The sequence below is a fragment of the Solanum verrucosum genome, unplaced genomic scaffold (assembly GCF_900185275.1).
Source record: "Solanum verrucosum unplaced genomic scaffold, falcon-dt-bn FXZP01000069.1, whole genome shotgun sequence".
In the NCBI taxonomy this organism is placed as follows: Eukaryota; Viridiplantae; Streptophyta; class Magnoliopsida; order Solanales; family Solanaceae; genus Solanum; species Solanum verrucosum.
Genome location: NW_026020102.1, coordinates 195020 through 217614, shown reverse-complemented (window position 1 = coordinate 217614; position 22595 = coordinate 195020). Strand labels below are relative to the sequence as shown.

General features: G+C 39.0%; 1 protein-coding gene across 1 annotated transcript; it reads right to left on the bottom strand.

The window, feature by feature from the left end:
• Positions 1 to 21699: 21699 nt before the first annotated feature.
• Positions 21700 to 22095, bottom strand: LOC125825064 (uncharacterized). The gene has a single exon (XM_049504412.1). The coding sequence runs from the start codon at positions 22093 to 22095 to the stop codon at positions 21700 to 21702; it is 396 nt and encodes a 131-aa protein (XP_049360369.1).
• Positions 22096 to 22595: the final 500 nt, after the last annotated feature.

Sequence of the window (22595 nt, the reverse complement as noted above, 5' to 3'; positions counted from 1 at the left end):
CCCGATGCTGGAATGATAACTGTTATTATACACGAACTCAATAATATGCAAGTGGTCATCCCAACTTCCCTTGAAGTGTAGCGCGCACGCCCGTAACATATCCTCGAGTGTGAAAATTGTGCGCTCAGCCTGGCCATCTATCCGAAGGTGAAAGGTTGTACTAAGATTAACATGTGTCCCTAGTCTTTTAGGGAAAGACTTCCAGAAGTTAGCGGTAAATTGTTCTCCTCTATCAGAGATAATAGATACTGGGACACCGTGTAGCCTAACAATCTCTCTTATATAGAGCCCTGCATAGTCTTCAGCGAAGTGGGCTGATTTTGTTAGTTTGTCAACAATTACCCAAATAGAATCAAACTTGCGATGCGATCGAGGTAACCCAGTAATAAAATCCATATTAATTGCTTCCCACTTCCACAAAGGAATGACTATCTCTTGAACTAGCCCAGCAGGCTTTTGGTGCTCAACCTTCACCTATTGGTAGTTAGGACACTGTGCCACAAACTCAGCAACGCCCTTCTGCTTCCCGTTCCACCAATAGATCTTCTTAATATCATGGTACATCTTCGTCAAACCAGGGTGAATAAAATAGCGGGAATGATGTGCCTCTTCCATAATTTGATGTCGAATCCCTGCAACATCTGGAACACACAATCGACCACTATATTGGAGGACTCCTTCTCCTGCTATATCAAATGCTAAAGACTGCTGATCCTGAGCCTTGGCTCTGAGCTGCTCTAAGCTAGGATCCTCTTATTGCCATGCTTTTACTTCTACAACTAGAGATGATACAACTGTGTCCTGAATTGTGACCCCACTATTGTCTGCCTCTAACAATCTCACTCCCAAGCTAGCTAATTGATGAATCACTCGCGCTAGGTCATGTTTCTCAACACCTAAATAGGATAAACTACCCATAGATCTTTGACTGAGGGCATCGGCTACCACATTCGCCTTTCTTGGATGATATAAAATATCCACATCGTAGTCATTCAGTAACTCAAGCCATCGACGTTGTCACAGATTTAACTCCTTCTGTCTAAATATAAATTGAAGGATTTTATAATCTGTGAAGACTTCAACATGAATGCCATAGATATAGTGTCTCCAGATCTTTAACGCATGCAAAACTGCAGCCAACTCTAAATCGCGGGTTGGATAGTTCTTCTCATGCTTCCTCAACTGCCTTGAAACATATGCGATAACCTTACCATGTTGCATTAGAACACATCCCAACCAAACACCAGAAGTATCACAGTACACCACATAGCCTTCTGAACCCTCTGGCAATCCTAGAACTGGTGCTGATGTCAGCCTGTCCTTCAGCTCCTGGAAACTATGGTCGCAAGCCTCAGTCCACTAGAACTTAGTTGCTTTTTGAGTCATCTTCGTTAATGGTGCTGAAAGTGAAGAAAAACCCTCTACAAACCTTTTGTAGTACCCAACTAACCCTAAGAAACTACGAACCTCAGTCGGAGTCATAGGCCAAATCTTTATGGCCTCAATCTTTTGTGTATCCACTGCAATGCCTGCATCTGATACAATATGGCCTAAGAAAGCTACAGAGTCCAACCAGAACTCACACTTAGAAAACTTTGCATAAAGTTCTCGGTCTCGAAGAACCTGATGGACTACTCGCAGATGATTTGCATGCTCAGCTTTTGAACGTGAATACACCAAAATATCATCAATAAATACAATCACAAATATGTCTAGATACGATCTGAATATACTATTCATCAGGTCCATGAATACTGCTGGGGCATTAGTTAATCAAAAAGACATTACCAAGAACTCAAAGTGTCCATATCTGATTCTAAAAGCTATCTTTGGGACGTCTTTCTCCTGAACTCATATCTGGTGGTACCCTTATCTTAAATCAATCTTTGAGAAGCACTCAACACCTTGTAACTGATCAAACAAGTCATCGATCCTCGAAAGGGGATACTTATTCTTTATAGTCACCTTATTCAGTTGTCAGTAGACGATACACATTTTTAGTGAGCCATCTTTCTTCCTCATGAATAACGATGGCGCACCCCATGTTGAAGCACTAGGCCTGATAAAGCCTTTATCCCGCAAGTCTTTCAGCTGATCCTTTAACTCCTTTAGCTCAGCAGGAGTCATTCTATAAGAAGGGATATATATGGGTTGTGTACCTTGTAGCATATTGATAGCGAAATCAATTTCCCTTTCTGGAGGGATACCAGGGAAATCGTCTGGAAATACATCTAGAAACTCATTAACTACTGGAATAGACTGAAGAGTCGGTGGTCCTGGATCTATATCATGAACGCGAACAAGATGATAAATACAACCCTTAGTAATTATCCTCCTCGCCTTTCCATTCCCGAACTGGCTCTTTTGGAAAGTGGAATCTAATAATCTTTGTTCGGTACTCAACATTAGCATAACAAGACGCTAACCAGTCCATACCCATAATGATGTTGAAATCAACCATCTCTAACTCTACGCGGTCTACAGAGGTTTGATGGTCGATAATTTCTACCATGCAACCTCGATAGACTCTTCTGGCAATAATAGATTCACCAACTAGTGTAGATACAATAAATGGTCGATCTGATGACTCTGCTACTATACATAACTTCCCCGCAATAAATGGAGTAACATAAGACAGAGTAGATCTAGGATCTATCAAAGCATAAACACAATGGGAGCAAACAATCAATGCACCTGTCACAACATCTGGTGTTGACTCTGAGTCTTGTCGGCCGGCTAGTTAATATGTACAGTTCTGGCCACTACCAGAACTAGATGCTCCTTCTCTGCCTCTTCCTCTACTGCTACCCGCTGAAGTCTGGGGTCCACACCCTGTAGTCTGTGCTGATGAGGAGGAACCTACTACTGACTTGGTCGACTGACCTATACCACCTTGCTTATGATCGGGCAGTTTCTCCACCCATGCTCCTCCTGTTCACAAGAATAACAACCTGTGGAACCCTTCTTGCAACTCCCAAAATTCATCATACCGCAAGTAGCGCAACGCGGCTGGGCATCCTATCTTAGACTGAACCCCTTTGCTGCTGAGAGCCCGATGCTTGTGAACCCTTACCTGGATCTGACTGTCCATGGCGATCAAATCTACTACCGTGGAACTGTTGTGGTGAAGGTCTAGGTGGCGTAATAGAATATCAGGGCATGGGACCACCGTGAAAATGTCCCTGTGAACCAGCGGGCCTAGCCCTCTTCTGTCTCTCTCTTTCAACCCTCTCACTCATATACTGTAGATGTCTGCGGTCCTCTATGCCTTGTGCAAAGGCCTGAATTCATGAGATATCCATATTATCATTTAGTGCAGCGGTAGAACAAACGTCGATATAGTCTGAGTCAAGCCCTCCCACAAATCTATGCACCCTGTCATGCATCGTATCAACAAATGCTGGTGCATATCTAGCCAATAAATCAAATCTCAGCCCATACTCGCGGACACTCATGCTGCCCTATTAGAGGTTCAAAAACTGGTCCACTCGGCCATCCCTAATATCTCGAGGCAAATTGTGATGTATGAAAGCTTCTGTAAAGCTATCCCATGTGGGTAGAGATGAATCTCTTCCCATAGATCTCTCCCAACTTTCGTACCAGGATATTGCAATATCGCACAATCCAAATGCTGCTAACTCAACTGACTCAGTCGCTGAGACATGCATGACTCTGAAGATCTTATGAAGCTGATCAACAAAGTGCTGAGGGTCCTCTTTACGATCTGTCCCTGTAAACTATGGAGGATTCAAAGCAAGAAATTCAGGAACTTTCAAACTTCTGGGCCCTTCAGAAGGTCTGGCAACATCTGGTGCAACTGGCTGGCGCTGTGCAACTACTAACTGTGCTAACATACATACTGCACTCTTGAAATCCTGATCAGATAGAATAGGAGGAACTTGAGGTGCTACTGCTGGTGGAGCCGGAAGTCCTGTAGCCCTCGGAGTCTCCTGAAGCGGTTGAGAAGCTATACGGGGTTGAGAAGATGTCTCCCTCTAAGACTCACAATGGGCTACCTCCACCTGTGGTACCTTGCCCCTGGCTAACTGTGGTTTGTCTAGTTTCAGCCATCTCTATCTGCATACAAGTATCAATTATAGGCCAGAAACCTCAACCCTTAAGACACCCCTCTATAGCACGAGGTGAGCAAAAGAAGGATAGTCATTCTACTATGCTCGGTAACTTCTTGCTTATCGAATGTGGTGCACAACACATTTATAAACAAGACTCTACTAGACACGGCTTGCAGACTCCCTAGGTTACGACGTTGCGCAAATACCAAATTCGTCACACCCCAAACTCAAGAGGCGCAACTGGCTCCTAATGGCAAAACTCAGGCTTGAGCTAACCCTCCTGAACCATTTGCTACTAGTGTATGACAGCCACAGATAATCAAGAAAACAAATAAGTATATCTTGGCTTAAAATTAAGCCCTTGACCGGCAAGGCCACTATTAACAGATCTATAAAAGAAACAGCTACTCCCAAGAGTTCAGATAAAGAAATAGCCAACTAGCACAAAAGTTCTGATTGGGCCATCGAGGCCACCATGATCTCTATGTCGAAACTAAAAGCAGGTATATATCAGGACAATACATCAAACAACTAACAAACTTCAGCAAACCAACAAACTAGGCGAACATGGCCATAACATAGCTATACACTCCACACACTAGTAGCAAGCCTCTAAGAATAGTAAAGATTGGCGCGACAGGGCCCCATCCTATCCATAAAAATATATACAACAAAAGCTAACAAACCTCCCAACTCTGGCAGCTCTAGAGGAAAGGGGCTAGCCAATCAGATATAAGTCAATCCTGCTGTTGAGGAGGTCTACTGGATCGTCTGTTGGGACCTGCAGGCATGAATGCAGTACCCCCAAGCAATGGGGCATCAATACGAAATAATATACCAAGTATGAAAGGCAATAAACTATGAGCAGGTATCCTAACATACTGGAGTAATTCGATAAATAAATCAAGGATAAGATAAGTGTACTGACCTGCTCCTAAATCTAAACATATAAAAAATAATAAAACAACAACCTAGCCAATCCCCCATAAGCTCGGCAGGTACAAGCACACAAGATGACCTACCCAGGTCCCCATAAGCCCAGAAGGTGACAATTAGTCTATATACCCCTATCGGTTGTCCCCTAGCCCCGTAGGCAGTCACATAGCCCTCTTAGACAATAATATAGCCCTGTAGGTAGCACATAGCTCTCGTAGGCATCAATATAGCCTATAGACAACTCATATCCCTCTTAGGCAACAACATGGCCCTGTAGGCAGCACATAGCCTTCTTAGGCATCAATATAGCCCCGTAGGCAACTCATAGCCCTTCTAGGCATCAATATAGCCCTGTAGGAAATTCAGAGACCTTCTAGGCATCAATATAGCTCCGTAGGTAGAACGTAGCCCTTCTAGGCATAGATCACATTCATGTAGCTAACCACAATATCCCCAAGGGCAACAATAACAATCCAATAGTCTCAAAGCGGTCAATTTAGCTATAAGCAACCTATACGAATAACCTCTAAGTTGTGTCCAACATAGGGACGCTACTAACTGAATAAGAATCCCGACAAGGTAGGTTATATCCACTCGAGCTGTCAACAATCAACAATAATGGCTACAAGTATAACAAGGATAACAACCTAAGTACATTGCTCCTAAGCTTTAAGGAAACCTTATATAAGAAGGGAATAACCTTAACATACCTTTTTCGCTGAATTCACGTGGCCTAACGACTTTTACTCATAACCCCCTCGATAATACAACAAGGCAGGACCATAATCAACACACAAGAATAGAAGATACCATGATAATCCAATAAAAGATATGTATTTTCATCGCAAATTGCTATTTGTGGCTTATCAAAGCTAGAGTCGATGAAAGAAGGGTCTTACCTTGATCTTAAGTTCGTAATACACCTCAAAACCTTAAAATATGTCCAAACCCTTTCTTTCCCAACACCAAAGTATGATATTCTATGAAATCGATAAAAAATATTATACCATGATGACGAGCTCAATGAGTAAAACAACTTTCGTCAAGGACTTAAGTTGAGAATATCTATAATTTGGTTGATCCTAGAAGTGAGTTTTCTATGTTTTCTGGTTCTTCACTGAACAAAAATGAAGAAAATTCGAAGAAGAAGATATATAAAAAGTTCTACCGACCTAGGGGATCCACCTCACGTGCCTGCTTATGCAGTTTCGCAAAAACGTTTATATCTTTCTATTCTGAAGTCGTATGAACGAACAGTTTGATGCGTAGGAAACTAGAATCGTAGACCTTCGATTTAATGGATCGTGGGACCCATAAATATCTATTTATTGGGATAAAATCTCAAAGAAATTTGATCCAAATTTAAGAGAAATCTTTAAAAAGGAACTTACGATAACTTCTGCTAGCTTTTTTTTTGCGACTTACTTAACTTCAAAACTTGAGATACAACCCTTTAACACTTAAAATATGACATACCACATTATTCTTAATTTATCACTCACCCTCTTTGTCTTTCTATGAATGTACGAGTTATTATAGACATTTCAAAAAGTCGGGGTGCTACACACTCCTTGTGGGATCGACCCCAACTCTTACACTCTGTTTGGATCATTGTTACTCATTGTTTCATAATGTATTGTATTGTATTGTACTGTATGGTAGATACAATGTTTGGCTAGACTGTATTATTTGTTGTTGTTTAATAACATTTTTATTGTTTGGTTTGACTGTATCATATTGTATTGTAATTTATAAATTTACTAAAATATCCTTAATTATTTTAGGGTAGGAGGTTTGACTAGAATTAAATAATATAAGGTAAAGGGTAAAATAGTATTATGAAATATTATGTAAAGATATAATTGGAAAAAGAAATTAAGTAACAATGGAAACACACCAAATGGGTTGTTCCATAAAATGAGGGTTTTCATTGTTATGTAACAACTGAATTTAACAATACAATACAATACATTTTAAGTAACAATAAAAATAAATATTGTAGGTATACTAACGATACAATACAATACAATGGGTAACAATGATCCAGACAAAGTGTTAGTGGGGTTTATACTTGTTAGCGACCACCTGCACTTAGAATTTGATGAAGTGTAGTTGAGCGTTATCAAAATAGTAGTGACCTTCATAACATTCTAAGGAGAACCATTACTAGTGCCCCCCGAACCCGATGCTCCAACTACTATCTCCCCCACTCTCTATTGTCACAACTTATCATCTACCAATGACTTCTACTAGGAAGCCTCAAATTATTTTCTCTCTTTCTTGCAGGCTTACCTCTCCTCAATAGGGTTAACAGTAGCACCCTCAAAAGCCTCTGTGTGTTTCCCAGCCACACGAGAAGGGTCATGAGTACGTTATTCATCACTAAATAGGGTAAATATAACATCGGCCCCACTATCAGTGGGGGAGTTTTCTACGGCTTACAGATTGAGTTAGCCACTCTTTGAGCTAACATAGTTGTTTTGGCTGCTATTTGATCATCTGCTCAGGCTAATGCCGATATTGCATCCAAAGCTCAAAGGCATCAATCCTCCAATGAATAACCTGAATATTATCTTCAACAACACCTTTTGTGTCCTCACCTCTGAATCCTCTACAACCTTTCTCATCCATGGCTGAATATTTTGCAATAGTGACACCATCTGAGTCTCCAACTTTTGAAATCTGGTTATCGGCAACATGTAGTAACTTGATGTAGGCGAATCATGTGGTGTGCTCTCAGCCAGGGCGAAAGAATAAGAAGGAACATTCTCACCATGCTCAGTAGTAGGGGTTGGAATGATGCCCTCTTTGATCTCCTCCAGTGCAAGTTCCTCGCCTATAGGTGCCATATCAATTTGTATACCCCATTGTGGTGCTGCGGGGTGATGAGTGGTAGATATGCACTCATTTATGGTCCATTTAAATCAATAATTATTGTTCTCAATGAATAATTTGGTCCTTTTCTAATAGAATATTAAAGATTTGCAGCTATGAATGCAAATGGACATGGCAATGATCGATGTTTGAAAGAATGGAAAAAAATGAAAATGAAAGTGCAAAATAAATGTTTTTGATCGCCTATAAATAAGGTTGAGTCGCCAAAATAATCTAAGATCACCAAAAATTAAGAGTGCACTAAGTCTGCCTTCGGGGTCGATCGGTTAAAGGAGACAAGAAGAGCGATTCGCCGAAAGACAAAAGGTGAGGTGAAGCAATGACTCCGAATATGATAGTATTGACTAATAAAACAAAGGCTAAAATGGGCGATACAAGGTGATGTTTGGAGATTCACCAAATTTGCAAAAGTGAACTCTAACGGGATCGCCTAATGAAACTCAAACACCTAAAGCTTGAAGCTAGGAAAAGGTGAACCAAAGAAAGAAGAGAGATTCGCTAAATATAGTTGGCGAACTGAGCGAACGCCACCAGAAACGACACAAGACTACTTTTTGGCAAAAAATCTGGAAAACTATAAATAGCCCAGAGGAGAGAGAAAGAGTGTGGAAAAAATGAGAGAAATATTCTAAACTTTCTAGAGAGACATTTTCCATTGAGTAAGAACTCATTTTATTGTTGATACTTTCAATTGTGTAAACTTAAATTTGGGAAATTGAAGTTGGATTCAAAGTGGGTTTGCTTTTAAATACTCAAATTCATGCTGCCCATGGCTTGTTTCATGCAAGGTATAATCTTTTTACAGTTTGCAATGTGTGGCTAAAACCCCAAACTCTTGGGGTATGATTATGGGGTTGGGTGTTAGTTTAATTTAATGAGTGTTGTTGAATTGCTATATTTATGGCTATTAATTACAAATTTGACTGATTTTTGGGTGATTAACTGAAGAATTGAGGTGGCCAACTTAATTCTAGTTTTGATCTTGCAATGGAGCTCGAAAGAGACCAGGACAAGTAGGTAATATGTTCAATAGCTATAGTTAAAGTACTTAATTGCAGCGCTAAGGTTTTGGGTTGTTTTGAATGGCATATAGATGAGACCAAAAGGAGATTCTATGCAAGGATGCTCTAAGATCAAAAGAAGATTAGCATCATTGATAATAACCTAGCTTATTTGTGATTAAGTAGCCATATTGAGCAATTCTACTACATCCCAAGTTAAATCATCAACTAATCCCCACACCCCATGAGTCCTTAGTTTTGAGAATCGTCAACTATTTCCATTTTGATAATTGGGTTTCAGAATTACTTTTATTTAAGTTGGTGGACTTCTCCACCCATTTTGTTTTTATTTCAACTTCAATTGAATTAATTTCTTATTAATTCTATACTTATATTCTAAACCACAAACCACTCCTTGTGGAATTTGATCCTGACTTTTTGTTGGATTTTTATTTACAACGACCACTTACTCTTTTAATTGGTTTTGGAGAGTGATTTGGAGCTTTATCAAAATATGCCTCTGTTGTCGGGGAATGATAGTTAGGAATTTAGTTTAAGAAGTAATTTGCATATTAATTTGTTTTTTCACTGAACGGTCTTACCCTTTAGTTTCTTGTGGTCACCTCTTGATAGGTTTAATGATGAATGCGTATCATGATAATGATTCTAGTTGCAATGGACAAGATAATGATTTTAAAAGAGAAAGAGAAAGTGGGTTTTCATCCTACCAAGGAGGTTGGAGCAATCTGTCTTCCACCAGTGCATTAGGGGGTTACTTTTGTCATAAAACAACAATGTTGCAACTGGTTAACGTGGAAGGTTTATTTGGGGATGTAGAACAAGAAGATCCTAATGAGAATCTCCAAATATTTTCAAGTGTTTGTAATTGTTTTCAACACAAGGCATCTCACAAGAATCAATGTGGCTAAGACTATTTTTCTTTTCCTTAACAGGAAAAATGCAACTACATGGCTGATTGAATTGCCAAGAATGTCTATCATCTCATGGGAAGGGCGGAAGGAAACTTTCCTTGAGAGGTTTTTTCTTCCGTCCATATTTATGAAGTTGAGGAACAACATCTAAAATTTTGAAAGGATGAATGAGGAACCATACCATAAAACATGGATACGTTTTAAGCGAGTATTGTCTCAATGCTCCAAACACGGTTCCCCGGATGAGCTACTATTGCAATTCTTTTACCATAGTCTTGATGTTTTATATAAGGGATTGGTTGATCATCTTGTGCGAGGACGTATCATGAAACAATCATTCACTGAAGCAGTAAAGTTAGTAGATGAAATGACCAAAATAAAGCAAGCTTGGTACACACGTGATGATTATGTGTGAACTTCCACATTTGGGAGCATTCAAGGAACAAGAAGAAAAAAACCAAGAGCTTGATAAAAGCATTGCTTGGTTGACCACCTAGTTTGAAATGTTATTCGAGCATGTTCATAATAAAGAAGAAAACCCAATAAATTAGATATCTCGGGGTGGATATGATGAACAGGGGTACATAAGAGGCAGATAATCGGAGGGTTTTCGGCAAAGTTATCTTAAGATTTTTGGAAAACAAAGTTGGACCAATGGGATTGATGAGAGACGTCGCAGAGGGGAAGGTGAAGAAATTAAATATTAACGTCATCATTAACCAATGAAAAACCACGCTAATGATTTGTTGGCCAAAATTCTTAACACGGTGGAGGGTTCCAACATGATTTTGCAAGGGATGAAGAGTGACGTTTCACCTTTATCTACTACTGTGGTCTCACATTCATCGTCCATCAAGACACTTGAAGAAAAGATAAATCAGCTGACCACTCTTGTGTACCCTAAGTCCTATGAGTGTGAAGCATTTCATTCAAAGGTGAATCCAGAAGATTGGATTCAGTCCAAACTTTAGCTATTGTTACTAGAAGTGGTAAAGCATTGCAAGAAGTAACAAACCCCAAAAACTCAAAGGAGCAAGAGGTGGTTGCCGATAACGAATCACCTAGGGATATGGATAACATTAAAGAAAAAGAATCAGATGGTGAACAAAAACTGAATGTGAGAAAAAGTGGTGTTGAGACTTCTTCTACATTACCTAAAATCAAGATTACACCCCCATTCCCCCATATATTGAAGAAGAAGAACAACAACAATGCAAAATTTCTAAAGTTCGTGGATATAGTGAAATATTTGAAGTGAATATCCCTTTGGTGGATGCCTTGACCGAAATGTTGGGTTTTGCTAAATTCATGAAATATTTGGTGACCAAGAAGAGGGTGAAAGATTGTGAAACCATTGAACTACCACAAATGTGTGGTGCGGTAATGGAAAAGAATGATGTCCTCAAGAGAGATGACCCTGGAGATTTCACGATTCCGTGCACTATTGGTAAGTGTATTTTTGCAAAAGCTTTATGTAATCTTGGTGCAAGTATAAATTTAATTCCATTGATGGTATTTGATCAACTTGGGCTTTAGAAACCGAAGCCAATAAAAATGAGACTTTTCATGGTCGATCATTCCATAAAAATTTTAGTGGGTGTATTCTATGATGTGCTAGTGCAGGTTGACAAATTTGTGTTCCCCGCTGATATTGTGGTACTTGATTATGAGATTGATGTCGACACACCAATTATTCTTGGTAGACCATTTTTAGCTACGGGCAAGGCTTCATTTGATGTAGAGGTTGGTGAGTTGAAATTCTGAGTCAATGAGGAGGTGGTTAGCTTTAATACTCCAGAATCCATGAAATACCCAAGTGACATGCATATTGTGTCTCACTTGGATCAAATCGGCGAAGCTGTAGAAAGTATTAGAAGTGCAGCTTATTGTAGGGAGCCTTTGGCTCAAGTGCTATTTAATTATGACCAAGATGAGGCCAGTGAGTATGATGAGACCGTGGCTACTCTTCTAGGTGTGGGTTCACATAAATCTTTACAAGCTAAACTCGACCTCGACTTCTCTATTTGAGAAGCACCACCAGCAAAACCATCACTCATTGAACCACAAAAATTAGAGTTTAAAGAGCTCCCGCCTCATCTTAAGTATGTCTTCTTGGGGGCCGATAACACACTTTCGGTAGTTATTGAAAGTGATCTTAAACAATGACAAGTGGAATTGTTAGTCATAGTGTTGAAAAGGCATATTAAAGCTTTGGGGTGATCAATCGCCGATATTTTGGGTATTTCGCCAGGCATATGCACTTACAAAATAAATTTGGTGGAAGATTTCAAACCATCCAATGAACACCAATGAATATTAAATCCTCCAACGCAAGAAGTGGTGACGAAGGAAATTATTAAATAGTTAGATGCGGGAGTTATCTTCCCAATTTCGGACAGCCAATGGGTAAGCTCGATATAATGTGTGCCGAAAAAGGGTGGTATCATGGTAGTTCCCAATAAAAAATTTGAATTAGTTACCACTAGACCCGTCACCGGATGGTGTGTATGCATGGACTATCAGAAACTCAATTCTTGGAATGTAAAAGACCACTTCCCATGCATTTCATTGATCAAATGCTTGATAGGTTTGCCGGAAAGGGGCAATATTGCTTTCTCGATGGATATTCCGGGAACAACCAAATTTCTATTGCACTGGAGGATCAAGAAAAGATAACTTTTACATATCGTTATGGCACATTCCTTTCAAGTGTATGCCATTTGGGCTATGTAATGCTCCGACTACCTGTCAACAATGTATGCTCTCAATCTTTGCCAATACGATGGAGGATTTCATGGAAGTTTTCATGGATGATTTCTCTGTTGTTGGGGCCTCTTTTGAAGAATGTTTGAGGTATTTAGAGATGGTGTTTAAAAGGTGTGTGTATTCAATTTTGGTCCTTAACTGGGAGAAGTTCCACTTTATGGTGAATGAGGAAATTGTGGTTGGGCATAAAATATCCGGGGATGGTATTGAGGTTGACCAAAAGAAAATCCAAGTAATTGAGAAGTTACCTCCCACAATTTTGGTAAAAGGTGTGAGGAGTTTTTTTGGTCATGTCGGGTTCTATTACGGTTCATCAAGGATTTCTCAAAAATTGCTATCCCATTGTGTAGACACTTTGAGAAACAAAGCACATTTGTCTTCGATGACTCTTGCATAGTGGCTTTCAAAACACTCAAGGATAAACTTATATCATCCCCAATAATCATTGCCCCCGATTAGAATCTCTTTTTTAAAGTGATGTGCATGGAGAAAGAAATACCGCCCCTCTCCGGCAAGCCTATAAAGCATTTGATCAATGAAGGGCATTGGGAAGTGGTATTTTTCATTCCAAGAATTGAGTTTCTGATAGTCTATGCATGGGTACCTAATGGCTAAGAAAGAGGCTAAGCCAATACTAATTCGATGAGTCTTACTTCTTCAAGAGTTTGACTTTGAGGAAAAGATAGGAATGGGTGTGAAAACTAAGTAACTGACCATCTTTCAAGGTTGGAGGAAAATGCAAGAGTGGCTAAAGAAAAAGACATTGATGATGCTTTCTCAGATTAATCGGTAATGGTAATTTCTACACCCTCTGTTATTTGGTATGGTGAATTTGCAAATTTTATTGTGTGTGGCATGTTACCTAATGATTCGAATAGCCATCAAAAGATGAAATTCCTATTTGATGTGAAGAAGTATGTATGGTATGAACCTTTCCTTTATAGAGAATGTGATGATAACGTCATTCGGTGTTGTATTCCAGAAGTGGAAGTGAATGAGATCGTTGAAGCATATCATGCATTACTAACAAGTGGTCATCATGGGAGCATTCATATAGCCTTTAAGGTTTTACAATGTGGTTACTATTTGCCTACTCTATTTAGGGATGGTCACGCGTTTTGCAAATATTGTGTCCAATGTTTATTACAAGGGAGTATATCTAGGAGACATGAATTGCCACTTTCACAAATCCTTGAGATTGAATTGTTCGATGTTTGGGGGATTGACTTCATTGGACCTTTTCCTAGATCTTTTGGGAATAAGTACATCTTTGTAGCAATTGATTATGTCTCCAAATGGGTAGAAGCAATAGCATTACCAAACAATGAAGCGTGAAGTGTTACAAAGTTCCTCAAAAATAACATCTTCAAAATATTTTGTACCCCAAGGGCAATTATAAGTGATGGTGGATCATATTCCCAACCCTCATCTCTAAATATGGGGTCAAGCATAAAGTGGTAACACCATACCATCCACAATCCAGCGAACAAGTTGTAGTGTCTAATCGAGAAATAAAGAGCATCTTGGTCAAAACACTGAATGTCCATCGTACTATCAGGTCTAGCAAGCTTGATGATGCAATTCGAGCCTACCGTACAACATTTAAGTCTCCCTATAAGTTATTTTTTGGGAAAGCTTGTGATCTTCTAAATTGGAATACAAGGCGTTGTGGGCATTAAAAAATATAAATATGAATTCGGAGGCAGCCTCCAGAGACCGTGTGCACTAACTCCTTGAGCTTGATGAATTTTGTTTGCAGGCCTATGAAAGTTCTGAACTAATAAGGAGAAAGTTTAAAGGTGGCACGATGCAAAGATACTACCCTGCGAGATTCGGGGGGAGTTAGTCTTACTATTCATTTCTAGGTTGAAACTCTTCCCTGGAAAACTCAAATCCAAGTGGATTGGTCCGCACACTATCCCACGTATGTATGGAAAAAGTGCGATTGAAATTTTTAAACTTTCTCCTTATATAGTTCAAAACTTTCATAGGCCTGCAAACAAAATTCATCAAGCTCAAGGAGTTAGTGCACACGGTCCTGCGAGTTTCGGGGGGAGTTAGTCTTACTATTCATTTATAGGTTGAAACTCTTCCCTGGAAAACTCAAATCCAAGTGGATTGGTCCGCACTATCCCACGTGTGTATGGAAAAGTGCGATTGAAATTGAAGATGCAAAAGAGGAGCAATTCACAGTCAATGGAAAAAGATTGAAAGCATACTTGGGGAAGATCATGTTGTGACAACGGTTGAAGTGGTGTATTTAGATGATGTTTGAAGAACATATCCATGTTCTGTCATGACGTTAAGTTAGACGCTCCTTAGGAGGCAACCCAAGTGTTAGTTGTTTTCAATAACGTAGGTGTTCACATGTGCAGACATAGAGTACTAGGTGATGGTACGGGCAACTCGGTGATTCACTGAGTATAGTAGGCGAAGCTCCAAAAGGCTCTCCCTTTGGGAAGCTCAACTTTAGGTGCTTACTGTCTATTTCGGTGATGTCCATGACCCACTAGGCGATGCACCTGTATCGTTAGGCGAACTCACTACTGTCCGCCTAGTTAGGCATTTAGAATGGCAAGCACACTTGTAATCTCAGTGATGTTCATACCAGAGAAGACATTACACCCATGAAACTTTAGCGATCAAAGGGTAGACCGCCGATGTGAAGGACATACTGTCCAATGTCTACAGCCCCGATAGGTGATATGAGTCCAATTAACGACTCACCAACTAAGGTCGGCAATGATCAGTACTAGTGATTGCTCAAGGAGTGCTCTTACCCTCATCTATTTATATTATTTTTGTGCACTGAGGACACTGCTTTTTTCTTTTTGGTGGGTGAGAGCCTTCGTGCCAATATTCCTATTTTGAACTATTGAAGTATTACTTTATATTAGAGTGCTCTTTTGGGTAAATGTGTCTCTATATTTCTTTTTAGTTCTCCCTTTTGATGATTACAACCCCCATGAGTTTTAAAGTCATGAAATGCTTAAGGTTTTCATTGATAACAATTTTAGGATTGATTGTGTTCAATATCGATGTCTTTAAAAGTACTCATGATGAGCATGATGTGAAGTATTGTTGTTCCGAGAATGAAATTGACGTGGTTAAGCCTTTGAGAAATCTCTATGAATCTATTGTTGACTAGCTGTGTTTCGATGTGAGCCTTACAATGAATATTGCACGTATGCTTTTGATCTTTCTGGGATGTGCTAAATGAGTGTATTTCAAAGTGACATGAGTGGTGAGTGCTTACTTGAAATTGTGTATGTGGAGTCCTAAAATTTTCCTTGTTAGTCCAATTATGTAAATCTTGGTGAATGTTAGACATGATCTTGGCAACCAATTAAAAGAGTGAACCAAATTATCTATAAATCCTTTGTGACTACCAGAATCCATTTTAGCACCATTTGAGCCTAACCCATTTTTTTTCAACCAAAAGATACCTTTTGAAGCAAATTATCCATACCCTCTCACCAAAAATCCTTTTGGAAGTATTGTAATGTTGTAATAGCCAACTTAGGCCAAAATCATAAGTTGGGGGTGTAGGAAAGAAGGATGAATGAAAGCCAAGTAAAGGAGAAAGAAAGATGATTGAAGGCTCAACTTTGAAAGTGTTACTAAAATGAAGGAACCCCTCCTTATTAAAAACAAAAGAGAATAACAAAATAAGGAAATGCTTGAATGAAAAATTAAAATGAAAAAGTGGAATGAATGAAATAAAAAGGGATTCAAAATAAAGTGAATGACAAGTCAAGGGTTGAGTGCTCAAATGAAAAGAAGGAAAAAACTTGAGAAGAGGTGATAATGATTACAAAAATGCTTTGGAAAGGTGAAGTCACCAATCCTAATTGACCATACCTTAACCTTCATCCATTACAAGCATAAAAGACCCTTGAGATCCTTAATTATGTGATGATTGGAAAATATGGGCAAACCTATGGGACAAATCTTGCATGTATTTATTTTTTGAGAGAATGTGAGTTGCATTGATTCCTTATACCTTGTTGAAATTGCTTTGTGAGAGCATGAAATCGTTCTTGATGTGAGGGCACTTGAAAGCATTTGTTAAAACATCTTCTTGAATTAGACATGGAGCTAAAGTAAGCTTGAGTCTGTGTTGAGAGCAACTAGTCATCATTTGAAGTTTTGTTTTATCATGATTGAAGGTAACACACTATTATGAGTAGTCTTGCTATGGATCTTGCATGCTAGCTCTCATGGAGTACTGTTTTCGACACTCTTATTGAGCTTATTGTGTTCTTGATTTACTTAAGGACAAGAAAAAATTTAAGTTGTGGGTGTTGATGAGTGGTAGATGTGCACTCATTTAGGGTTCATTTAGCTCAATAATTAGTGTCCTCAATGCCTTATTTTTTTTTTCCTTTTCTTATAGAATATTAATGATTTGCAGCTATGAAGGTAATTAGACAAGGCAAGGATTGATGTTTAAAAGAATGGGAAAAAATTGAAAATAGAAGTGCAAAAAAAATGTTGTTGATCACCTATTGAGAAGGGCGAGTCGCCAAAGAAATCTGAAGTCACCTAAATTGACAGAGCATTAATTCAGCCTTCAAGGTAAATCGGTAAAGCGAGACAAGAAAGGCGATTCACCAAAAGACACAAGGCAAGGTGAAAAGATGTCACCGAATCTGATAGTTTTGAAAGATAAAACAATGGCTAAAAGAGAAATACAAGGTGAAGATCGGCGATTCACCAAAGTTGGAAAAGTGAACTCTAACGGGATCGCCTAGTGAGACTCAAACACTTGAAACTTGAAGCAGGGAAAAGGTAAACTAAAGGAAGAAGGGTGATTCGCTAAATGTAGTGGGCAAACTGAGCTAACGTCGCCAAAAATGACATGGAACTAGTTTTTGGGAAAAATATTGGGAAACTATAAAAAGCCCAGAGGAGAGAGAAAGAGTGTGTGGAAAAATTGAGAGAAATATTCTAAACTTTCTAGAGAGAAAAACATTTTCCATTGAGCAAGAACACAATTTATTGTTCATTCTCTTAATTGTGTAAACTAAAATTTTGGAAATTGAAGTTGGATTCAAAGTGGGTTTGATTTTAAAACTCAAATTCAGGCTACCCATGGCTTATTTCATGCAAGGTATAATCTATTTACACTTTGCGATTTGTGACTAAAACCCCAATCTCTTGGGGTGTGATTATGAGATTTGGTGTTGATTTAATTTAATAAGTATTGTTGAATTGCTCTGTTTATGGATGTTAATTACAAATTTGACTAATTGCCGGGTGATTAACTCATGAATTGAGGTTCTAGTTTCGATCTTGCAATGGTGCTCGAAAGAGACCAAGACAAGTGGGTAATATGTTCAATAGTTGTAGTTAAAGTACTTAATTGCAGTCCTAAGGTTTTGTGTTGTTTTGAGTGTCTTATTGATGACACTGAAAGGAGATTCTATGCAAGGATGCTTTGAGATTGAAAGAAGATTAGTGTCATTGATGATGACCTAGCTTATTTGTGATTAAATAGCCATATTGATCAATTCTACTACATCCCAAGTTAAATCACCAACTAATACCCACACCTCAAGAGTCCCTTAGTTTTGAGAGTCATCAACTATTTCCAGTTTGATAATTGGGTTTCAGAATTACTTCTATTAAAATTGGTGGACTTCTCCACCCGTTTGTTCTTATTTCAACTTCAATTGAATTAATTGTTTGTTAATTCTATAATTATATTGGGAAAAAAGGTTTGAAAAATACTTCAACTTTGGCCGAAATTGTTGTTACGATACCAAACTTTATGGAGGACCTTTTACCCCCTGCACTATTTAATAGTGTATTTTAAAGGTATATATGTACCCACGTGGACACATTACTATTTATAATGATGCAATATTTATGATGTCCATGTGGGCACATATATACCTTTAAAATACACTATTAAATAGTGCACGGGGGTAAAAGGTCCTTTCCAAAGTTCGGTATTGTTACATCAATTTCGGTCAAAGTTCGGATATATTTGAGATCTTTTTCCCAATTATATTCTTAACAACATACCATTCCTTGTGGGATTCGACCCTGAATCTTTGTTGGATTTTTGTGGACACTGACTACTCATTTTTTTAATTGGTTTTTGAGAGTGATTTGACTGTTATCACAGGGTTTGCCTCATCCCAAATTAGACTGACATCCATGGTCTTAGTAACTATATACTGGTCAACATGATATACCAAGACAGTAGCCTTTGTGCACAACCTGAATATCAAGAAAGGAAATGGAAGAGTAGTGGTATTCCGAAATTCTCTCTCATGGATCTCAGCTATAATCACCTGGGCAATATTGATCTCATGCCCAGCCATCAAACGGGCTATCATCACTACCCGTTCTAGCGTCAAATGATTATTTGCCATCGTAGCACACAATCTAGCCTAGACAATGGACAACCAAAACATGTCTGCAAAATTTAGTGTGGCCTTCTTGATAGTGATCGTCAAGTCCCTAACCCACTTGGCATCTGCCACCTACAAAACAATGGTCCTGTAACCCATCGTAGTAAGGACTCTCTCTTCTCGGTAACTCTCATGGCATCTTTTTTCTGGACCAACTTCATTCGGTAGTGAAACCAAGCCATATTGATCGGCTGCTAATGGGATGGGCCATAAAAAATGGTGGATGGTGGCCTCTGATAGGGGATGTACCGTACTTGTGTGGATAAAAGTGGAGGATGGTCTAGCTTATTGTCTTGTTGAAGCAGAGCATTCTTCAGTGTGGCTGCATAGAATTCTCGTACCATGATAGGCTATATTTTCCTAGTTCCTCCATTATCCACTCATACCAGTGCCTCTGAAATAGCTCATGATGGCTAGCACAGTGTGGAGGCTACCTGTAAGAACGTTTAGCTCATGTGTAATAGGCCGGGCATGTTTTTGTTGTGCATTTTGCCGGATGGAATCAATATGAATCTAGAACATGCCCTCCACACACCATCAATTAGGCTCATCGGTGATCTGTATAGGCTCAGAAGGTCGAGTAGGGGCTGTATCATGTGGGTCTTCGAACTTTGACGCATCAGAAGCAGATGTTGCAATTGAATCATAACTGGAGCCTGACTTGGACTAGGCTGCACACTGTGAACTTGAGGCTGCCACTTGTTGTGACTCCCTACTACCTTCGCCCAAAATATGTGCTCCCTCCTCGGACTAGGAAGCACTATTTTGTCTAGCGAACTTCGGCTCATCTAGTGTCAGAACTATGTCAAGCTGCCTTGCTTGTTGATGAGTAGTCCGGGGTGACTTAGGCAAATTATTATTGGTTCCCGAATTGAATTCAGACACGCTTTGTTCATCATCGGAGCTTTCATGAATAAGTTGATGTCAGGCTGAAGGTGCGGTGGACTTAGACTTCCACCTTCTTTGGTAAGTGTTTGTCTTCTTAGGCAGCATTGTACCTGTAGATGAGTCATTATTACACAAACATACAAAATCAAAGCAATTAAAGAATTGAAATCAAACTACGAAACCAAAAGAAGATAAAAAAAATGCAGAAAAGTACATTGTTATTGGCCCTACAATTGGTTTTTATGGACTGTAGATGCTTCCATGGGCCGTAGGACCCAACTGTCGGAAAGGAATCAACTTTTTAGATTCTAAAGTTGGAATAACGGTTCACCAGTACGGTTAATCAAAGTAACTACGGATCGTAAGTCACACCGTCATTCCTAACTTAGGCTATTGTTTTGTGATTTAGGATGACGGGACTGATCTACAGTTAGTAGGAACTCCTACGACCCGTAGATTGAAGTCGTCGACCCTAATTTTAGTAGTTGAGGATCAAATTTTATGCATACAATTTCAATATCAACCCATCCTATCCTAGTCTAGATGATGCATTTCATCATAACAATTTGTAAGTATATCCTTCATCCTTAGGGCTTACACTTATCATTTACTCAAAAAATAACAAATAGCACCAACATAAACCCTAAGTCAAGAACACAATTTGGAGTAATTTGGTAACATATTTACACATAATCAATTTAGGCGTACAAAACAAGCATCACACACCCTTGGTCAAGTAGCAACTTCGAATTTTACTAATTGAATCTAGTTAGGCTGAATTCCGTAACTTTAGATGAATTTCAAAGTTGTGTGAGTGTATCTCCACTTAGATGTCTAGAACTTGAGGACCAACTTGATGATTACCCTAACCGCGGCTACCTTGATTATGACGAATGAAAATTTTGGGAAAATGTAAGAAAGGAGGTCAAAGAAGAAAAAAAATGAGCAAGGGTTAATATCGTAAGAGTTGGAATTTTAAGGGATTGATTTTGTATGTGAAGGGTGGGAAAGATCAAGGGGTGTAAAGGTTTAAGGGTTGTAACGATTGAAAATGTAGTAAATGGGGAATGAATTTGAATTTTGGGGGTTTTATTTGAAAGGGGTCGCGGGTCGGGTTATTTTACGTAGAAAAGTTTTGATTAAAGCTCGTCTACAGTCCGTAGTCATTCCTATGTTCCGTAGATGGCCTCCGTCATTCCATTCAACACTTAGCAAGAGTTTAGGAAAAATACTTGGGGTCTATGAGTGCAGTCTACGGACCGTCAAAGTTTATACAGTTTGTACTGTGCACCCGTAGACTTAAAGTTGCGCCTGTATTTGGTCTTAAGTTCTATGGATTCCATCTACGGTTCATTGAATGAACGATGACTCTTAGATGGGAACGGTAGAACAAGTCCTCAATGACATACCTTACACCAAGTTTCTACATATCAGGCCTGCAGTGCGTCAATTTCCCTACGACCCGTAGGACTTTCTACACTATGAAATTTTCCAGATTTTTCTTTCTTTTCTGCACATGTAGCAAATATTGGGACTTCCTTTTACATTTTCTTGACACTTTCTGGACATAGAACCTAGACTGACCTATTCTAACCATAACTCAAACTTAAAAACTTAAAAATAACTTTCAAACTAGCTAGATTATATCTTAGGTTGCCTCCCAAGTAGCATTTGATTTTACATCGTGGCAAGACGCAGACTCCTTGACTACTCATACTTCATTAACATCCCATTCTTTGATCACCTATTTGACCTCCTCTGGTTGACCCAAGTAGATTTTGATCCTCTAACCATTCACCTTGAATCTTGTTCCCTTCTCATTCTCAAGTTCAACCGCTTCGTGGGAAAATACTTGTACACCTCTAAATGGTCCAGTCCATTTTGATTTGAGCTTGCCATGAAATAAGCGCAACCTTGAATTGAAAAGAAGTAATAAATCACCGGAAGCAAATTCATGCTTTTCGATCTTTTGATCATGGTACTTCTTCATCTTTTCTTTATACAAGGCTGTACTTTCATATGCTTTTAGGAAAAACTCATAAAGTTCATTCAACTTATTCAATCTCTGATTTGATGCATCATCCCAATCTAGATTCAACTTCTTTAGTGCCCACATTGCTTTATGCTCTAACTGTACAGGAAAGTGACAAGCCATCCCAAACACAAGTTGGTAGCGAGACATAGCTATGGGAGTCTTTAATGCAGTGCGATAGGGCTATAGAGAATCATCAAGCATTCTCGACCAATCAGTTCGGTTCACATTCATAGTCTTTGCAAGGATTTTCTTAATCTCTCTGTTTGACACTTCAACTATCCCACTAGACTGCAGATGAGAAGGAGATTCTACGTTGTGTCGAACACCATACTTCTCAACCAACACCTTGAACAGATTATTACAAAACTGAGAACCTCCATCGCTGATAATCGCCCTTGGTGTACCAAATCTGGAAAAGATATTCTTTTCAGGAATATGGCGACACCATTTCCTTCATTGTTCGAAAGTACGACAGCTTCCACCCATTTAGATAGATAGTCAACCACCACAAGTATGTACTTCATCCCATTTGAACTCACAAATGGACCCATAAAGTCAAGGCCCCAAACATCAAACACTTCAATCACCAGAATATGAGTCAGTGGGAGTTCTTCATTCCTTGAAATACCTCTTTCTCTTTGACAACA